This window comes from Schistocerca cancellata, chromosome 10, assembly GCF_023864275.1.
Source record: "Schistocerca cancellata isolate TAMUIC-IGC-003103 chromosome 10, iqSchCanc2.1, whole genome shotgun sequence".
Lineage (NCBI taxonomy): Eukaryota > Metazoa > Arthropoda > Insecta > Orthoptera > Acrididae > Schistocerca > Schistocerca cancellata.
In genome coordinates, this window is record NC_064635.1 from 57,535,719 (window position 1) to 57,553,329 (window position 17,611).

Consider the following 17,611-nt stretch of genomic DNA (forward strand, 5'->3'; position numbering starts at 1 on the left):
GCCCAAACTCTTTGCCTCTGTATATATGTGTGTGTGTGTGTGTGTGTGTGTGTGTGTGTGTGTGTGTGTGTGCGTGCGCGTGCGTGTGTGCGCGCGCGCGCGCGCGCGCGCGCAGCGCGCCGCGCGCGCGCGCAGCGCGCGCGCGCGCGCGCGTATACCCGTCCTTTTTTCCCCCTAAGGTAAGTCTTTCCACTCCCGGGATTGAAATGATTCCTTACCCTCTCCCTTAAAACCCACATCCTTTCGTCTTTTCCCTCTCCTTGCCTCTTTCCTGATGAAGCAACCGTTGGTTGCGAAAGCTAGAATTTTGTGTGTATGTTTGTGTGTCTATCGACATGCCAGCACTTTCGTTTGGTAAGTCACATCATCTTTGTTTTTAGATATATTTTTCCCACGTGGAATGTTTCCCTCTATTATATATATCAAAGAGGGGTCTAAGACCTGTCCTATTGCGGTCTTGCATTTCTGACCCAATTAATTAGCAGTACAAAATGTTCTGTTTTCATTGAAATTCATTCTGTGACAAATGGGAACTTCTTTCACAGGTGGATCAAATGAACAAAATCGTCGAAGTCCTGGGAATGCCACCAAAACACCTCCTCGACCAGGCGCACAAAGCGCGCAAATATTTTGACAAACTGCCGGGCGACGGCAGCTACGTGCTGCGTAGGCCGAAGGATGGCCGCAAGTACCGGCCGCCGGGTTCACGCCGGCTACACGACGTGCTCGGCGTGGAGAACGGCGGGCCCGGGGGTCGGAGGCTCGGCGAGCCGGGCCACTCTGTCAGTGACTACCTCAAGTTCAAGGTGAGTTGCAATTGCACGTGGCCGAGCATTCAAACTGCAGCACCAGTAAAAGCAGTGAGCTACAAAAGCCACATTGTCACGATTTGTACTAAATGTTTGGGTATGCATTCCAGTGCAACCCCATGAAGCAGCTTGGGGTAACACCATCTGCATTATGCGTTAGGTTTCTCATTCATATTTCGATTTTGTAGTTTGTGAGGAAATTGCGGAAATGCGAAGGATATCTTTGAGTGATTAGAGCTTTCATAAAACAAAGGCTACATACCAGCTTGGCATAAACATTGAATATAGCATTTTCTGAAGATTACTTTACATTAACAACAGTTTCACAAGGTTTCAAATGGAGCATGTATATGATCTCATTGCTCTAGACCAGCTGCCCTCAAAGTGGGAGGGGACACCTCCGTGAGGGGGTGCGCCACTTTTGTTGAAATATTTATATTTCATATAGTATAAGAAAAAGACTTCTTGTGAACAAATATTTCTAGCATCAGATGCTCATTTCCATGAACCAAATTAGAAAGCTCCCCCATCATTAATTTGTTGTTGTACCTCACAAGAAGTGACCAGTATATCCTGTCAACAGGAATGCTAAGAAAAGCCAAGGGTAATATTCCATCACACTGCCCCTGTCTCGTATCATGCGCAGGGTTAGCTACCGTATTTACTCGAATCTAAGCCGCACTTTTTTTCCGGTTTTTGTAATCCAAAAAACCGCCTGCGGCTTAGAATCAAGTGCAAAGTAAGCGGAAGTTCTGAAAAATGTTGGTAGGTGCCGCCACAACTAACTTCTGCCGTCGAATATATGTAGCGCTACACAGGCATGCTTTGCAGGCACAAAGATAAATACTGGGGCCAAAACCTCTGCGTCAGTAAATAAATTTAAAAAAAAAAAAAGGTGGAAGATGCGCTTTTTTCTCCGCCCCGAATTTCGACCACTGCATTTTCATACTTTATCCAACTAAGTAAATACAAATTCCGTATTGTTCATCTTCGAATGTAGCAGCTTTTCAATGTACTACGAAAATCCATCTGGCAAGACTGTTTGCGATGTTTGTCAGTATGGCCAATTCTACGTTCTGAATTTTTTCCTGCCTGTGAGAAGAGATGGTTGCTAATGGGAACTTTTATGAATTTTGAATCACATGCAGTATTATCTTCACCATAAGAATAATACAAATATAAACATTTTTCCATGTATTCTTTTGTGTTTGCTGCTATCTCATTTAAATCCTGTCTACCTAATAAACTACGAAACTAGAGTGAGACAACAGCAAACGCGGAAGTATACACATATCATGTCATGTTTATATTCGTATTATTCTTATGCCTAATAGTGATACAGTCAGAAATGAAGCACGGCAATTGACTAGATTTTTAAATCTAAGATGACTCTAATTTCTGTGCAGAAAGTAATGTACTAAAGAGGCGTCTGCATAGATTTCAAACGGAGAAAACTTTTCGCTGAAGTCTCATTCAGAACATCTTCTATCATACGCAGTTTATTATTTGGTTCTTGTTGATCATTATCAAAGAAAGCAGCAGTGTAAATAATAACAAATAGCAGTCTCTTGCCATTGTGTCGCTACTGAGACAATTCCTCTCCTTTTTTTAAATTGTAAGCAGCAGTAGCACGCACAAAAGCAAGCCATGCCACGAGCGGCGACAGGCCGTAAACACTCACTATCAGAATGCGACAAACAATGCATGACACAGTACAGTAAAGCATTTTCAGCTTAGAGTGACATAAACACCTATGACAAAGAGAACGGCACTTATCAGATCAAAGAAAAATAAGTACTCAATTCAAACCAGACGAAGCACGTGAAAAATGAAGGGTACCCGTATAAATACGGACGGAGCACCTGACGCATAGCAACGGCTACCTGGTAAAGCTTAACTGCTAAGCTTACGGCTCGAACCAAACTATTGTAGCTGTATCGTCATTCATTCGACCTAAATTGTGTCTCATATTACAATGGACCAACTTTGTTTCGATTTCGAGGTGCGGCCTAGAACTTTTCTCTCCCCTTGAATTTCGAGTCTCAAATTTCAGGTGCGGCTTAGATTCGAGTGCGGCTTAGATTCGAGTAAATACGGTACTTGCCAAACATTTAACAATTGCTAATGACAACAAGCAACTTGATGACGAGACCGTGACTTCCTTGTAACAGTGGCTATGAGAACAGACTATTATTCACAGGTATTGTGACTGTCCTCTCGATTTCAGTCAAGCTTCTGGAGTCATTTCAAAGGAACTGAGTTAGCTAGAAGCCAAATTCTTGTGCATCTTCAGAGGAAGTAGTTAACCAGATTTAAAATAAAGTGATACAAATTCTGCCACTCCCATGTATGAGTGGCAGATTCACAATGGTAACAAGTGATGCTGTGGAAGCTATTCATCAAGTTTCTGTTGTTCTTCAAAAGAATGCAGTTCTAATAAGGAAAAAGATTCAAATTTAAACAAAGTACATTCTTCTTTTGTGTCTTCCTCAGTTCCTATCAGCAATGTTTGTTATAAACACAGAATCAAAATGTGTAAATATGAAGTTGATTATCTGAAATTAGGCTTTACCAGAATTCTCTTGAATAATAAGGAACAACCATGATGTGTTCTTTGTTTGGACGTTTTAACCAAAAATAGCCTGAAGCCTATAAAACTAAATATACACCTCCAGACAAGACATTCAGACCGTGTAAGTAAATCTATCGAATTTTTTATGTGTCATAAGCAAAACTAAAAGTAAATGTCGTATTCCTAACAAACAAACAAACAAAAAAGTAAGTATCAGTTCCTAAGAAAGCCGTAATAGCATCTCAAGAGGTATCCTACCTAATTGTGAAACCCAGATCACTACACATTATTGGCGAGAAATCACTTTTTTGTGCAGCCGCCAAAATGTGTGAAATCGTGCATGGAGAAAGGTTTGGTGAGAGTCTGAAGTCAGTCTCACTCTCAGATGATATGTGGCTCATGGTATTGATGCAGTAGCCACTGACATGAAAAATCAGTTGCTACCCCATTTTTATGATAGCTTGAAATTCGCACCGCAACTTCATAACAGTATTGGTATCAGAAATCTTCACCCAGTTTCTACTTTTTGTACACTACTGTTATGAAATGAGATTCATGAGGACTTTTACTTTGTAATGCTCTGAAAAGGAGGACTACAGGTGAAGCTGTTTTATTTATTTATTTTTCTGGAGAGTCTTCTTTTGTTGAGAAGAATCTGTCACGGACAAATAGTGTTGGTATATGTATCGATGCGGCAGCAGTCAGCATTTAATTTACTTGAACTAAAAAAGGCTTCATGACAAGTGAATGTGCTGTTCTCCTTTTGTAAAATTCACACATCCCATGATACTACGGGAGGAATTATCTTCTAAAGTAGTACAACCTAAAGTCAACAAAGTGATGAACACTGCAGTCGGTGCTGTAAATTTTGTGGTAGGATGTTCTGTATTCTTCATGAGGAGATAGATTGTACTAATGATGGTCCTGTATTACACATGTAAGTATATTGGATGTCTTGTGGTAAAGTTCTTCGTCACACTGTGGGGCTGAACAGCAGTCATACAGTCGTGGCTTTGTTTCTGGATGAGAAATGGCTTGTAATGTTGTGCTACTTGGCTGACACTAGAGAAACTGAATTATATTAATCTATTACTTCGAGGCCAAAATAGTAATATCATTTTGCTAAGTGAGAAAATGTTTGTGTTCATGAGAAAAATCGGACTTCGGAAAACCCAGGGTTAACTGCAAGATGTTTTCTTCTCTGGATGATTTCGTGAAGTAAAATGAGTTGGGTGTAGGTAGGATTAGTAGAATTGGCGTAATACATCTAAAAATTCTTTGTCGGCAGTTCAATGATAAATTTTCAGATACTTCATCTGAGAATGACTGGATCCACAATGCTTTTGAATTGGTCATACCAGACTACTTGTCAACAGTAGAACAGGAACAGCTAATACAACTCTTAAGTGATAGAACAATTTGATATGAATTTAAGTCTATGTCTATTGAAAACGTCTGAGTGCAGACTCTGCATGAACATTACAGTTTAACAATAAGGAAAGTGGGCCTGTTATCATTTATCAAATCAGCTGAAGTGCGTGAGCCAGCATTTTCTTCAGTGGCATCAACCGAGATCAAACGTTGGTCTCGACTGCAGCTGTAAGCTTGAATTTGCTTTCTTCGAGAGTTCGAGCACACAACACTAAATGTGCAGGTGTTAGAAAATTTCTGAATTTTCATCTGTGTACATATTTAGTCTTATTTATGTCCTTATTGGATGAACAGTTTGAATATAACAGTTTTTAAATTGGTGTCTAAATGTTGACTATTGTTTATCGTCATTTCTGTGTCATCACCTTTGAATTATTAAAACATTGTAAATGAATTAAAAGGAATATAGATGGAAGCAGTAAAACTTTCACTAATTTGCGAAACAGTATTTAGGGAAATACACATACTGGCTCAGTTACAGTAACTGCACATGCAGCTGTGGTTATTTATAAACTAGCTGTAATTTTTGACTCCCACCAGCTTTTAATATACAAATGAGTGATAATTAAAATAAATTAACTATGATTTGCACAAAGGAGATTCTCTATTGATTATTATTACTGTTCTTGTTGTATCTGATGGTTACAATAATTCAAAAGAAGTAATAGATATTGTGGGTCATTTTTGTGCCAAGTATGAGAAGTGTTGTGGAATGAAAGAAAAATGGGAGGGGACAAAATAACCTAAGTTTTAGAAGGGGGCGTGATGGAAAATGTTTGAAAAGTGCTGCTCTAGACGACCACAATGGTTTCTTCTGTCAGCTGTTTCTGTTAGTCTGTCAAGGATGCAGGGACAAAATCGTGGAGGTAGGAAAAGAAGGGAGATGGTACTACAGACTTACACTGTACATTGTTTTGAAGCCAGAGTGGGCGGGACCTGCTACCATTCTAAGTAGCCCAAAATGTTAGCGGACTACTGTGTACGATTGCTTATTGTTCATTATTTATGTTGTGTGCGTGCAATAACTGTTTTAAATACTAAAACTATAGCGCATGCATGAATAACATAGACAATTTCGAACGTTTTTATGTTCTTGAATGTATATTTGCTTTGCTAACTGATGCATTTGGCCTGATTAATGTAACTTGTTTTTGTTGGTGAATTTCGAATAATGGAAAAGAGAAGGATGTGACATGATAATGATGCTTCCATAATGCATTTCATTCAATTTTTACTAAATTTGCATCAATGGCAAATGAGGCTGGAACTCCAGTATTAATGCATGTTTGTTTACTGGTATTGGTTTGTGTTAGTCAGATTTTCAGCTCCCAACTTGTATGCACTACATTTTCAGTGCATGTTCTTAGTTAGCCCACAAATGTGTGCAGTGATGAAAGAAGCAAGGCTTGCTTTTGTATCTTGTGCATGTCAGTAAAAATGAATGATTATTGAAATGTCCAATAAACAGAACTGCATAGAAATATATATTCACTTTGAGATCTGACCCATGATGCTTCATCCAGTGTGTGGCATATAATAGCAATTTACAGGGTAGAAAAAGGTATAATTTTTCAAAAATCTTCCAGTATTGTGGACTTCTATAAATGTGATCAAGGAATGATCTCAAAAGCTTAAGACCCCATAAAATGGATATTTTGCTTTAACATGCCTGTAAGTAATTTCTTTAGTAGTGATTGTGTAACCAGAATAAGATATAGGCCTACCTTTTCAACATTAGCCTATTTGCTTCTTTTCCCGAAATATTTCTCGCCAGTAACTCCGTCACTTTTTTGGGAATAACCAAACATGGCATAGTTGGAATATACATCTACTTTGATCATCTGCTTGATTTTACTTTTGAAATTCAAAAGTAAAGTCATAATGATTTGGAACAAGTTTGAGGCTTTTTTTTTTTATTTTTTATTTTTGGAAATATGCCTCACTGCTGATCATTTATTAGTGTTTTTTCATTTTTTCGTTGTAGACAGGCAGATGTTAGTAACCAGTAATTCCTACCAATCAGCATTTACACATTACAGTAATAGATAATCTTCTGTGGAATAGGAGTAGTTATCAAAGAGAAATGTTTTCAGTTTCATTTCAAATACTACTGTTATGTCTGTCAGGTATTTTATATCTATGGGTAAATGATCCAAACTTCTGGTTGCAGCATTGTGCACTCCTGTTTGTGGTGCAGACAACCTTAATGTGGTGTAATGAATGCCATTTCTTTCTTCTAGTATTTTAATTGTGTACATCATTATTCCTATTAAAGTGCAGTGGATTATTTACAACAAACTTCGTGAGGGGATAACTCCACTGTGAAATGGATAGATTGCTACTCACATGCAGAGCACAAGGCAGGTATGACGGAATGAGTGTTCACATAAATTTTCAGCCAGTCTTCTCCAGAAAGGAAGAACAGTGCACATACACATTCCTTCAATAAAACACACAAAACTCACGCGCACAGACCTCGGTCTCCGGCTGCTCTAGCCAGAATCTTTTTCAGAGGGGAATGAAATTTGAACAATGAATAATTATTGTTGGAAGGAATTTAGGGCACGAGATGCAGCCCCAACAATCAGCACGGTTACATAGCCATGTGTCGTGCGGGGACGAGACCATTGGTGCAGTGTGGCTCGGATGCCGGAGCGTTTGCGATTTGGAAAGCAATGGAAAACATAGGAAAGAAGAGAGAGAATGTACACTGAATAAAGTTACGCAAATCCAAAATGAAATGACAGAAATGAAACCACTACGATAAAGGAACACAGTGTAACCATAATTCATGTACACAAAAGAAAATATTGCTTGAATGGCTCCACTTATGAATGAAATGAGATTCCTTTAAACTATAGACTACGCTCAGATTTATTATTACACCCATAAACAATGCAAGCTGGCATTCTTTATGAAACAACTATGTCTCCCAAAGAATCAAAACACCCAATATGGTCGAAATTGGGTACGGGCACGGACACGGGTGCATTGGAAGTGTCGCAGGGGTGAACTGTGGGGGTAAAAATGCAGCAAACTTAATGTTCTGGGCTACTTCGTGTGGCTCCCTTCTTTTTTTTACCTCTGTGGACAGAATTCAGTTAGGCTTTTCACTTTTTCCTGGCATTGAAGATTTTCACTTTGTATATAAAGCAGTGATTCTCTGAGATGAAGCCATGGTGGACTTTGTCTGAGAATGTCATAGCGTGTTGTAGAATGTTTTTTCTTCTACTAAAATATTTTCATTTTGAACTTCACTGTGTTCCATATAGTCTTCTGAAATATGTAATGGATGAGTGGTTAGGTAATTGTGCTGGAAATGGGTTTATTGTCCTGTTGCAGTAAGGAGGAAAGATACACAGTTTTGCTGACAGTACAAGAAGGGGAGAAAAGCTATTGCTAAATCATGATCCAAGGTATTAAATTCATGTATAAAATGATCTTGTGGATGGTGTTCTCCATTACAGAGGGACCCGATACAATTAAAACTCTCTCTCTCTTTGTAACACAGTCACACATGTCACTTGTAACATTCTAACATGAAACTTTTGTAGTTCCTTCAATTGTGCATTCTTTATGTAGTTAATTTTCTTTGCTAAATAACAGAATTGGAACATCCAGACTAGATAAAAAGGGATAGAATACATAGGGAAGTTATGCCACATTGATCAGTATTCCCTGCAATGTGATACTGTACCATGTGCCACCATTTTTATGTAGTTATTATTTACTTGCTTGAATGTGAGAGCGGCACAGTTTGAGTTCTTGATGAGTGTAATTACTGAGAATTACACAATTTGCCTTCAGAAGTGTGCCTACTACTTACATTCCATATACGACATGTATAGAAAGAACAAAAATTTGAATATTTTGCATTTTAAGCAAACAAATCCAGGCTGGAAAGTAACAGTATTATGAAAAGGATAGTTGCTACCAACCATATAGCAGAGACGCTGAGACGCAGATAGGTGCAGCAAAAAGATTCTCACAAAATGAGCTTTCGGCAAACAAGGCCTTTGTCAAAAATAGATGACAGACATACACATTCTTACACTCTTGCAAATGCAACAAATGTATGTGTGCGCGCGCGCGCGCGCGCGCGCACACACACACACACACACACACACACACACACACACACACACGCGCGCGCACATTTTGTGACAGTCTTTTCAATGTGCCTACCTGCGTCTCAACATCTCTGCTATGTGGTGGGTAGCAACTATACTTTTCATAATATTGTTAAATAAAAGTAAGATTTTTGTAAAATATTTCTATCTGAGCTCTGTGTTCTTTTCTGTAATTGACTGATTACATGTATCCTTTGCAGAGTTTGATAATTTTTTTCTGTAGAAAAGAATGTACTAAAGAAGAATGTACTAAAACGCAAAACTACTAAAAGAAGAATGTACTAAAACGCATGAACACAGATGGCAAACTGAATTAATATAAGAAAGAAGCATGATTTTCAGTGGTGCCACTACCCCAGCAATTTGACAAAGAGACGGGGTGGGGGGTGGGGGGGGGAGGGGTATCCAACACCACGTGAACATTTTAAACATGAAAAGCCAGCTGATGATGAACCTGCCAGTTCAAAAATGGCAACAGTGCTGCTTGTTCTTAATAAATAGTGTTATTAACAGTGGCTGATTGGTATTTTTGCTTTATTATAAGAATTAAACTGCATTTTTTCCACACCTCCAGTTTCACCATGGCAGTTTTCATCATTATTTTCAGCGTAATGTACTATTAACCACATGGATGTTGTTTTGGCTTAAAAAAAAAAACCTGGTGGAAGGCTGTTCAGCTAACTAGTGTAGCCTCTGTTGTGTTCAGTGTCCCTTCTTCCAGTGACAGACACATTATGTTTAGAGACATATCACAGGCACACGTCACGAGTGATAATTGTTAAGTGAGCGTGGCTCAGCTGTATTGAGGCTCTGTCACCTGTGTTTCAGGATCTCATCCTCCGTATGCTGGACTTCGACCCAAAGACGAGAGTGACGCCGTACTACGCCCTGCAGCACAACTTCTTCAAGAGGACAGCTGATGAGGGCACCAACACGGGTGGCAGCGGGTCGGCGCCCAACACCGCAGGCGCGAGCAGCTCGGCGGTGTTCGTGCCGCCCCTAGCGGGGCCCCCCGACCCCCACAGGCCCGCCCCGAGTCCTGGCAGCGGAGGCGGTCCGCAGCAAGGTACGCACGGCTTTCGGGGACACCTTTCTTGTGCTTGTCGTCATTGTCCGTTAAATGTCTCCAGTTGCCCAGGTTGTCAAGTAAGAGTGCTTTGCGTCTCTTCTGTCGAGGTACACTTCTTCTCACTTCACTCGGTGCCTTTCCACTTCTTTCTTCCAGATCCTGTTTCACTTACGTGATGCACCATTTCTTGGCCCAGCCTCTATGTTTATTGCCTTCAGTTTCTGTTTCGAGCAGCGTACTTGTTTTTGTTGTTTCTACCATCTTTTCAACATGTCCGTACCATTTCATTCTCAATGTTCTAACGCTTTCATGTAGTGGTATTTCACTTGTATTTCTTGGCAGGTTTTTTCATTTTGGGTCTTATCTTTTCATGTTTCTTCAGGGGGACTGACTTCAGATATTTCATTTCTACAGCCTGCAGTCTTTTACTCTTTCTAATGCAGATGGAACAGGGTTCAAGATCATATGTATTGATTGTAAAAAAATATGCCAGATCAAGTGTTTTCGTAGGTCTTAAGGGATTTGATCTTGTCATAAGAGAGGCCTACCTTTAAGAAAAGTGAGCTCAATTTTGAATTCTATTAGTGATTTATAGGCACAGAGAAACTGTTTGCATTGGGGATATACATTACCAAGTTGTTGCTTTTGGAAGACCTGAGTGTTTGCTGCACCTTACTGACTAATGCTTGAAACATATATCTGCAGATAAACTTATGAGTGTTTTTCAAACTAGGAACATAGCCATGTGATCTTGGGCATCTGGTCTTTGTCATCTTGAAAGACAGGGGTGTGCACAGTACACTCGTCATGAAGGCGTAGAAGAAAAGGCAAAACATGGTGACTGAGAATCATGAAATAAATGTTGTGTTTCATGTTCATGGTAATCTGAATTAATAAACCCAGGTCACTGTAGGAAAAAAAAACATCACAGTACAACCTCCATCATGAACTACACATTCCACATGCTGCTGGTTACATGCCTCATTCGGCTGCCTGTTCACCCGGCACCTCACACTGTTTGAAGTGAGCCACAATTGTGACTCATTTGACCACACTACACGCCTCCAGTCAGTTACTGTCCAGTATATGTGTTGTTTTTCTCATGGAAGAAGTGGATTTACGTGAAATTGTGGGCAACTGACTTTTGTGAATTACCTGACTCCAAATGTCTGTTGCAGTTCCCTTCAGAATGTTTGCTCAAAAGCTGGTGGAGGTGGATCAGCATTTACAGAGAGTCGAATTGGATTGTAGTTGACGAGCTGTGAGACTCGTCTCTGGTCCTCTCTCGGCCAGGTCCTTTTACGACTACCGTTATTGCATCACGCTTCACGGTTGATAGCAGTACACCGTTCCCTGTAGACACATTGGACAGTCCGCATTGATACATTGATAAATCGAGCAACTTCAGTTGTGTTGTGGACACTGTATCTGAGTACTCCTTTCTACCATTCTATCAAGTTGCCACATTGACTCATCTCACTATACTGATCCCGTACACACACTGCACTACCCCCACAGTGGTGGAGGACTACGTTACTGCCTGACACCAGTTCTACATGACCTATAGCACTGTGAGGTGACAGGTGGCCTCTTTTAAGGGGGGGGGTCTAATATTTTATCCATTGAGCTTGTTTGCAAGCTGTGTTAATTATAATAGTGCAGGTTTATCTAATGTATTTACCATCTGAATGGCAAACATTATGTATCTGCTTGTGTATAATTATACTAATGTGAAAAATTATTGTATTTATTCTTGTTAGTGTTTTAGAATGTTAGGTAACTAGAGAAAGTATGTTGGAGCATCTGTCAGGGTCAGATGTTTAGTAACTGAGTTACGGATGGCTGATACTCAGATGGTTTTGTTGTTTGGAGAGACAACTAGCCTCTTTGCGTACAGAATCTTCGTAGACTCCCTGAGAATGACACCAACCCAAAAGGTCTACTCTCTAGCAGGTATCCCACCCCTAGATATCTGCAGTGAGTCTACTGCCTGTCTAGAAAGAAATAAAGCAATAAATCAAAATGATGGTGAGCCTTCTGGGCCGTGTGGTCACTGGCAAAGAAACTTTTCAGTTCCTGACGTTTCATCCAGAGCTACAATGGACGTATTTTGGGGGTGCTCCTGGCAAACTGAGTATTACCAACTGACAAGACGGGCATTGTAAGGTGACATAAATACTGTGTAAATTGGGTGTGGTCAAATTTACAAATGACCAACAGAGATAATCTTTGTCAGAAATAAAACTTAACTGTTGATTGTCACCTGTCAAGAATAAAAACTTATCTGTCAGTTCTGCAGAGCCACTGGCCATATATCATTGAGTTTCATGGCTTTTTCTTTTATGTTAAAATTACCACCGTTTTGACGCCATCTATATATAGTCATGGATAATAGTTTGTCGTAGTAGATAAAATTTGGGTTTTGGAAAACTTAACTTCATGATTTCTTGTTTGAAGAATGTGTTCTGCTACAGCTGATTTATCTGTTTTCCTTATCAGCAAAGACTTTTATTTATTTATGTATTTATTTATTTATTTATTTGTTGGTCCTGTGAATCTTAGACAGTACAGTGTAGAAAAGGTATTGGACCATTCATTAATTACAATATACATTCCTTCTCTCTCTCTCTCTCTCTCTCTCTTTCTCCTTTTTTTTTTTTTTTTTTTTTTTTTTTTTTTTTTTTTTTTTTTTTTTTTTTTTTTTTTGACAAAAGATAAAATTGTACAATATTTTTATACCCTACACATTTTATAAAAAAGTCTTAATCGGTGAGGCAGTTTTGTTTTTCTAGATATCCCTTACTGTATAGAAGCAGTGCTCGGCTAAGTAATCCTTCACAGTTGATTTGAACTTGTTTAAGTCCATTATTATTTTTTTGATTTGGATAATGCATTGTACAATTTGATGCCAGGGTGGAGTATGCCTTTCTGTAATAGTGCTGTGTTTGTCTGTTGTACATGTACATTATCTATTTGTCTTGTGTGGTAGCTATGTACAGATTCATTACGGGTGATGCTTGGAATGCCACTGTTGGGTTTTTCTTTTATAATAATTACATTTTCAAGTATATTAATACGTGGAAGTGGTAGTACTTTATTTTCCCCATGTAGTGGCTTGCATGATGATCTTTGATCTAACCGTTCCATTAGTGTAATAATCTTTTTCTGCAATCTAAATGATTTCTGACTAGCTCCACAATTTCCCCAAAACACTACACCGTAATTCAATACTGAATGAACACAAGCAAACTATATGGTCGTGAGACATCACTCGATACACATTACAAAACGTGTTTTGCTCAGTTTGTTGTTCACACAGTCCACATGTGTATCCCATTTCATGTTTTGTTGAATCCATATACAGAGAAATTTTGTACTCTTTGTTTTTTCAATTTTTTGTCCACTTATTTCTCCAGAAGGATTAGCTGGTATCCTATTGTGGGTGGTGAAAATATCAATTTCAACAGTTTTTTCCAGATTTATAATCAGACTGTTTACATCAATTCATTCAGAAAATATCCATTTCAACAGTTTTTTCCAGATTTATAATCAGACTGTTTGCATCAATTCATTCAGTCTCGTATACTGCACTTGCTGACCCCGGGGAGGGGGGGGGGGGGGGGTTGTATTTGTGGTCTTAAAACTGGTCTGATGTTACGTTTCTGTAAAATCTTGCCGACTTGATCAGTTACTTTTTTGTGAAAAGGAGAGAAACAGTGTTCTCCCATTGCTGTATTTTATCATTGTCCTTTTTCCTACTGTTACTCAGTTGCAGAACCCTATTTACTTCGTTGCCTGAATAGCCATTCTTCTTGAAAGCCTGCTATAGATGTTTTAATTCAGTGCCCAAGTGTTCTGATGTACAGATATGTGGGTAATGGCCCTCCAGAATTGATAGAAAAGTCTTTATCCTTGACAGGTAACAATCAGTGCTTAACACTTATCCCAGATGAAGACTGTCTCTGCTGATCATATATGAACTTGACCATGCCTGCTTTACACACCCGACTCATTGGTTAGCAAGATTCGACATTGCCATGAACACCTCCAAAGATGTCCAGTGCAGCTCTGGACTAAAAATCACGAACTGAAAAGTTCTTTCGACCATAGGCTTACAGCCCAGAAGACCTATCAGCAAATACGACATTTAGTTGTGAAAGCTCTCATTGTATGCACAAATCTAGAGACCCGTTCTCTGTATGGGTACCTACCAGCAACTACCTGACCCAAATCGAGACGAAGTTTCCTCCATACTACAGAAACCCTTGCTGAACAATATTCAGCTTTCAAACTAAATTCCACGTGGAATCGAGATGGCAACATCACAGAATGGGTAGTACCATGTGACAGCTTACCTTCTGGCCATGAAGAAAGCTGGCCAACATGGAAAACACTCGAGAGGCTATGATCTAGTCAGCCAGTGTAATGCTGACCTGAAGAAGTGGGAATTTTCTTGTGAATCTACCCTGTGTGAATTCGGAGAATAGCAGACTGTGTATCGACTCCTCATCTGGAAGATGTGTCCAACTACATACTCCCTAAAAGAACTGATGGCAGCTATCCAAGGAGTCTATGAAGTGGCTAAATATTGGTCACACAGCATTTAAAATGCATGTTGTTATGCAACACCTGCCTGTAGAAAGCTGGTAACGCTTATGGTACCAGTCTGAAATGATCTATTTATAGTTTTGATTATATCACATATGCTTTCTGAATCGATCAAATAAAATTGCTTCTCCACTTACTAATTTCCATTATTGCTGTACTAGAAGAGCTCACAGCTTGGGCTGTGGAAGCGACAGTGCCTTTATTTGTGTAACTTCTTCTGATACTGTGTGTTGATAAAGAACTTAACAATATTCAGACATTATAATAAATGACAATGCTCATTTGCAGATAGCATGTTTATTGAGTGAGACAGTATATTCCATACACATCCTAAGATTCACAATTTGCAGAAATATCAGTGTATTTGATGGTGCTGTGATTGTATGCAAGATTCCATGAATCACTTAGCTAACAATAAATTCCATTTTTCAGCTTTTCGTCTAATTCATGTACTGGTATGCTCCAGAACCGACTATTACCATACAGTGTTTAAGTGTAATGTAGTAGTGTAATTATTGCCTGATTTATCATATTTCTTGTGACATTATCACGACTGTGTAACAGAGAAGTGCTACAATTTGATAGAGATGTAGAAGCTTTTTCGAACATTTTTTGGTAATTCCATGTGATAGAAGTGGGGCCATGTAACTCAAATGTAACAGAAGAGAGTGGCTTGAACTACCTGGATATTGGCGATGGAAGGAGCGCTGAAAACATTTAGCCAGTGATAAAAAGTTCCTTCTGCAGGGAAGGAATATTTTCTGAAATTTCAAACAATACTATAAAAATATTCCCAGTTACAAACTGCAATGGGTGTTTTAGGCGAAACTCTTGATAATGTGATATCATTTATGTAGATGACAGAATAAATAATTTTTTTTACCTTCCTTCATGAAAAACTGAAAGGAAAGGTGATAAACATGTGTAGAGAATCACTAAATCGTATAGAAAAAACAAAAGTTTAGAGTTGTGTAGTATAGGAACATAATGGAAACTAAAGTAAATCATAAATAATCAGATCACCAATGATCAGCTGCAGTTATTTTTTGTAACTTACTCTGTCTGAGACTGTACTCATTTGTGTGTATGTTTGCCATAGGTCCATGTAAAAATGACCATATTTATCCTAACAACTGCACTTTTAGAAGAGAAACGCCTTAGCCTAGTGGTATTATTGTAGTACATTGTCAAATAACCCTTAGGTATGCCTCTCTTTCTGTGCAGCATTTAAGACAGAACCAAACAATAAAAGTAGCCAACTTGCTTGCGTATTTGTAATCTTCTGTTGGCAGTGATGATGATTGTAAATGTCTTGGCCGCTATGTCCTAGTACTCTTGTGTTGTAGCAGGCCAATGATTTGACATCCCATTGGATTGCAGTCTGTGCTTACAGGATGGCTAGCAACATTGCTAAGAAATATACCTGCAGAATTCAGGATATTGTTGTAATACTAAATGATCTCCAAATCTACTTTATAAGCTGTGTCATATGTCTTGGTGTGCATCTGGAAATATTTGGCAACCTTTTTAATTTTAATTGAGAGAGGCAGTGAGTTAACTTCTCAGCCAGCAGTGCCAGATTTTTTAAAATCATAATTTGTGATATAGTAGTGTACAGAGTATATTATTTTCTGTGGTTGACAGTCACAGAAATGTTTAGTTTGTAAGAGATGCAAGTTGGTCTTTGTTGTTTGGAAATGATTTTTAATTATTGAGAGTGGTTCAGTGTATAGAATTCAGCAACCAGATACCAGCGGTGTTGAGGCACAGTAATTTATCGAATATATTATTGCCAATTTGGCCTTTGTACATGTGCCATAAGACTAATATTAGCTGTTTTCACATTCACTTTTTGCAGGTATACAAAAAATGTTTTGATATTTGATTTTCTATTGACAGAGGATAGTTTTAACCAAAACTACAGTGCAAAATAACACTATACATACATTTTTAAAATTTATTTGTAAGATTTATTTTCCGACAAAGCTATATGTATGAGACTGACAAAATAGTGTTCTTTCTTTGTTAACAAGTACAGTTTTCTTGTAACTGTCTGTTGGTGTCTGGTTGATTTAAGTGCAGTATCCCTCTCCTCTGAGAGAAATCATAAATAGTTGTTTATGTTCCCTACTGTTTCTTGATTTTATTAGAAAAAGACTTTTCCCTCCTTGACTTTTAGTTTATCAACTCTTGCATAATATGTCCCGGTGAACATCTGTAAATTCCTTTTTGTACAACCTATTGCTGACATTTTCATGTTCTTGCCTTCTTCTGTCACCTGTTCATGCTAGATAATTCTTGTTTTAATCATTTTAATGAACAGTTTCTCTTCACATATTATTTATGTTGTAATACCCATAATCTCGCCCCTAATGTGCTCCGCACAATAATAGTGAATTCTGTGATCTCTTACTCTCAGTGTGTGCACTCCACCCCTCCCCTGTCCCCTACCCACTTGTGTTGAAAGGTCCACCCCCCCCCCCCTCCCCTACCCCCTGTTACACCTTCCTTGCTACAGATTGATGTGATTGCGTCATTGTTGCTTGTCTGTTTTTTGCCGGCCAGCAGACGTAATACCAGCTCAGTATGTGACTCGATGACTAACTCTGTCTGGGAGCCCAGCAAACTGTTGAGGTGCTCCAGCCCTGCCTTAGTCTGCTCAGTAAGTGACTTTTGTCTTAACCTACCCTACCCTACCCTAGCGAACCCTACCCTGGAAACCAGCCTGCATGGTGTGTTGGCTCTCAGCTAGATCTACCCTATTCCGACTAGCACATGGGCTCTCGGTTTGTACTTATCTACCGACTGCACATGTGTGACCGCCTGTGTACCTTCACACATACACACACATTGTAGAAAAATGTAGAGCTTGTGTAAGTTGCTTCACAAGTAAATTCTTAGATTGCATAAGCTGTTTATACTGACTCTTTTGAAATGCATTTTTTTACATACTATAATTTATCATCTCAGTAAACAAAGACAGTGATAATAG

General features: G+C 38.9%; 1 protein-coding gene across 1 annotated transcript in view; it reads left to right on the forward strand.

Moving 5' to 3' along the window:
• The window catches only part of LOC126106657 (serine/threonine-protein kinase minibrain), a gene marked incomplete at its 5' end in the record, with an annotated part of 140,601 nt that overhangs the window by 104,594 nt on the left and 18,396 nt on the right, over nucleotides 1-17,611 (forward strand). Inside the window, 2 exons of the mRNA XM_049913019.1 lie at nucleotides 546-806; nucleotides 9,771-10,008. Of these exons, the coding sequence (XP_049768976.1) occupies nucleotides 546-806; nucleotides 9,771-10,008 (499 nt within the window). The remainder of the gene's footprint in view (nucleotides 1-545; nucleotides 807-9,770; nucleotides 10,009-17,611) is intronic.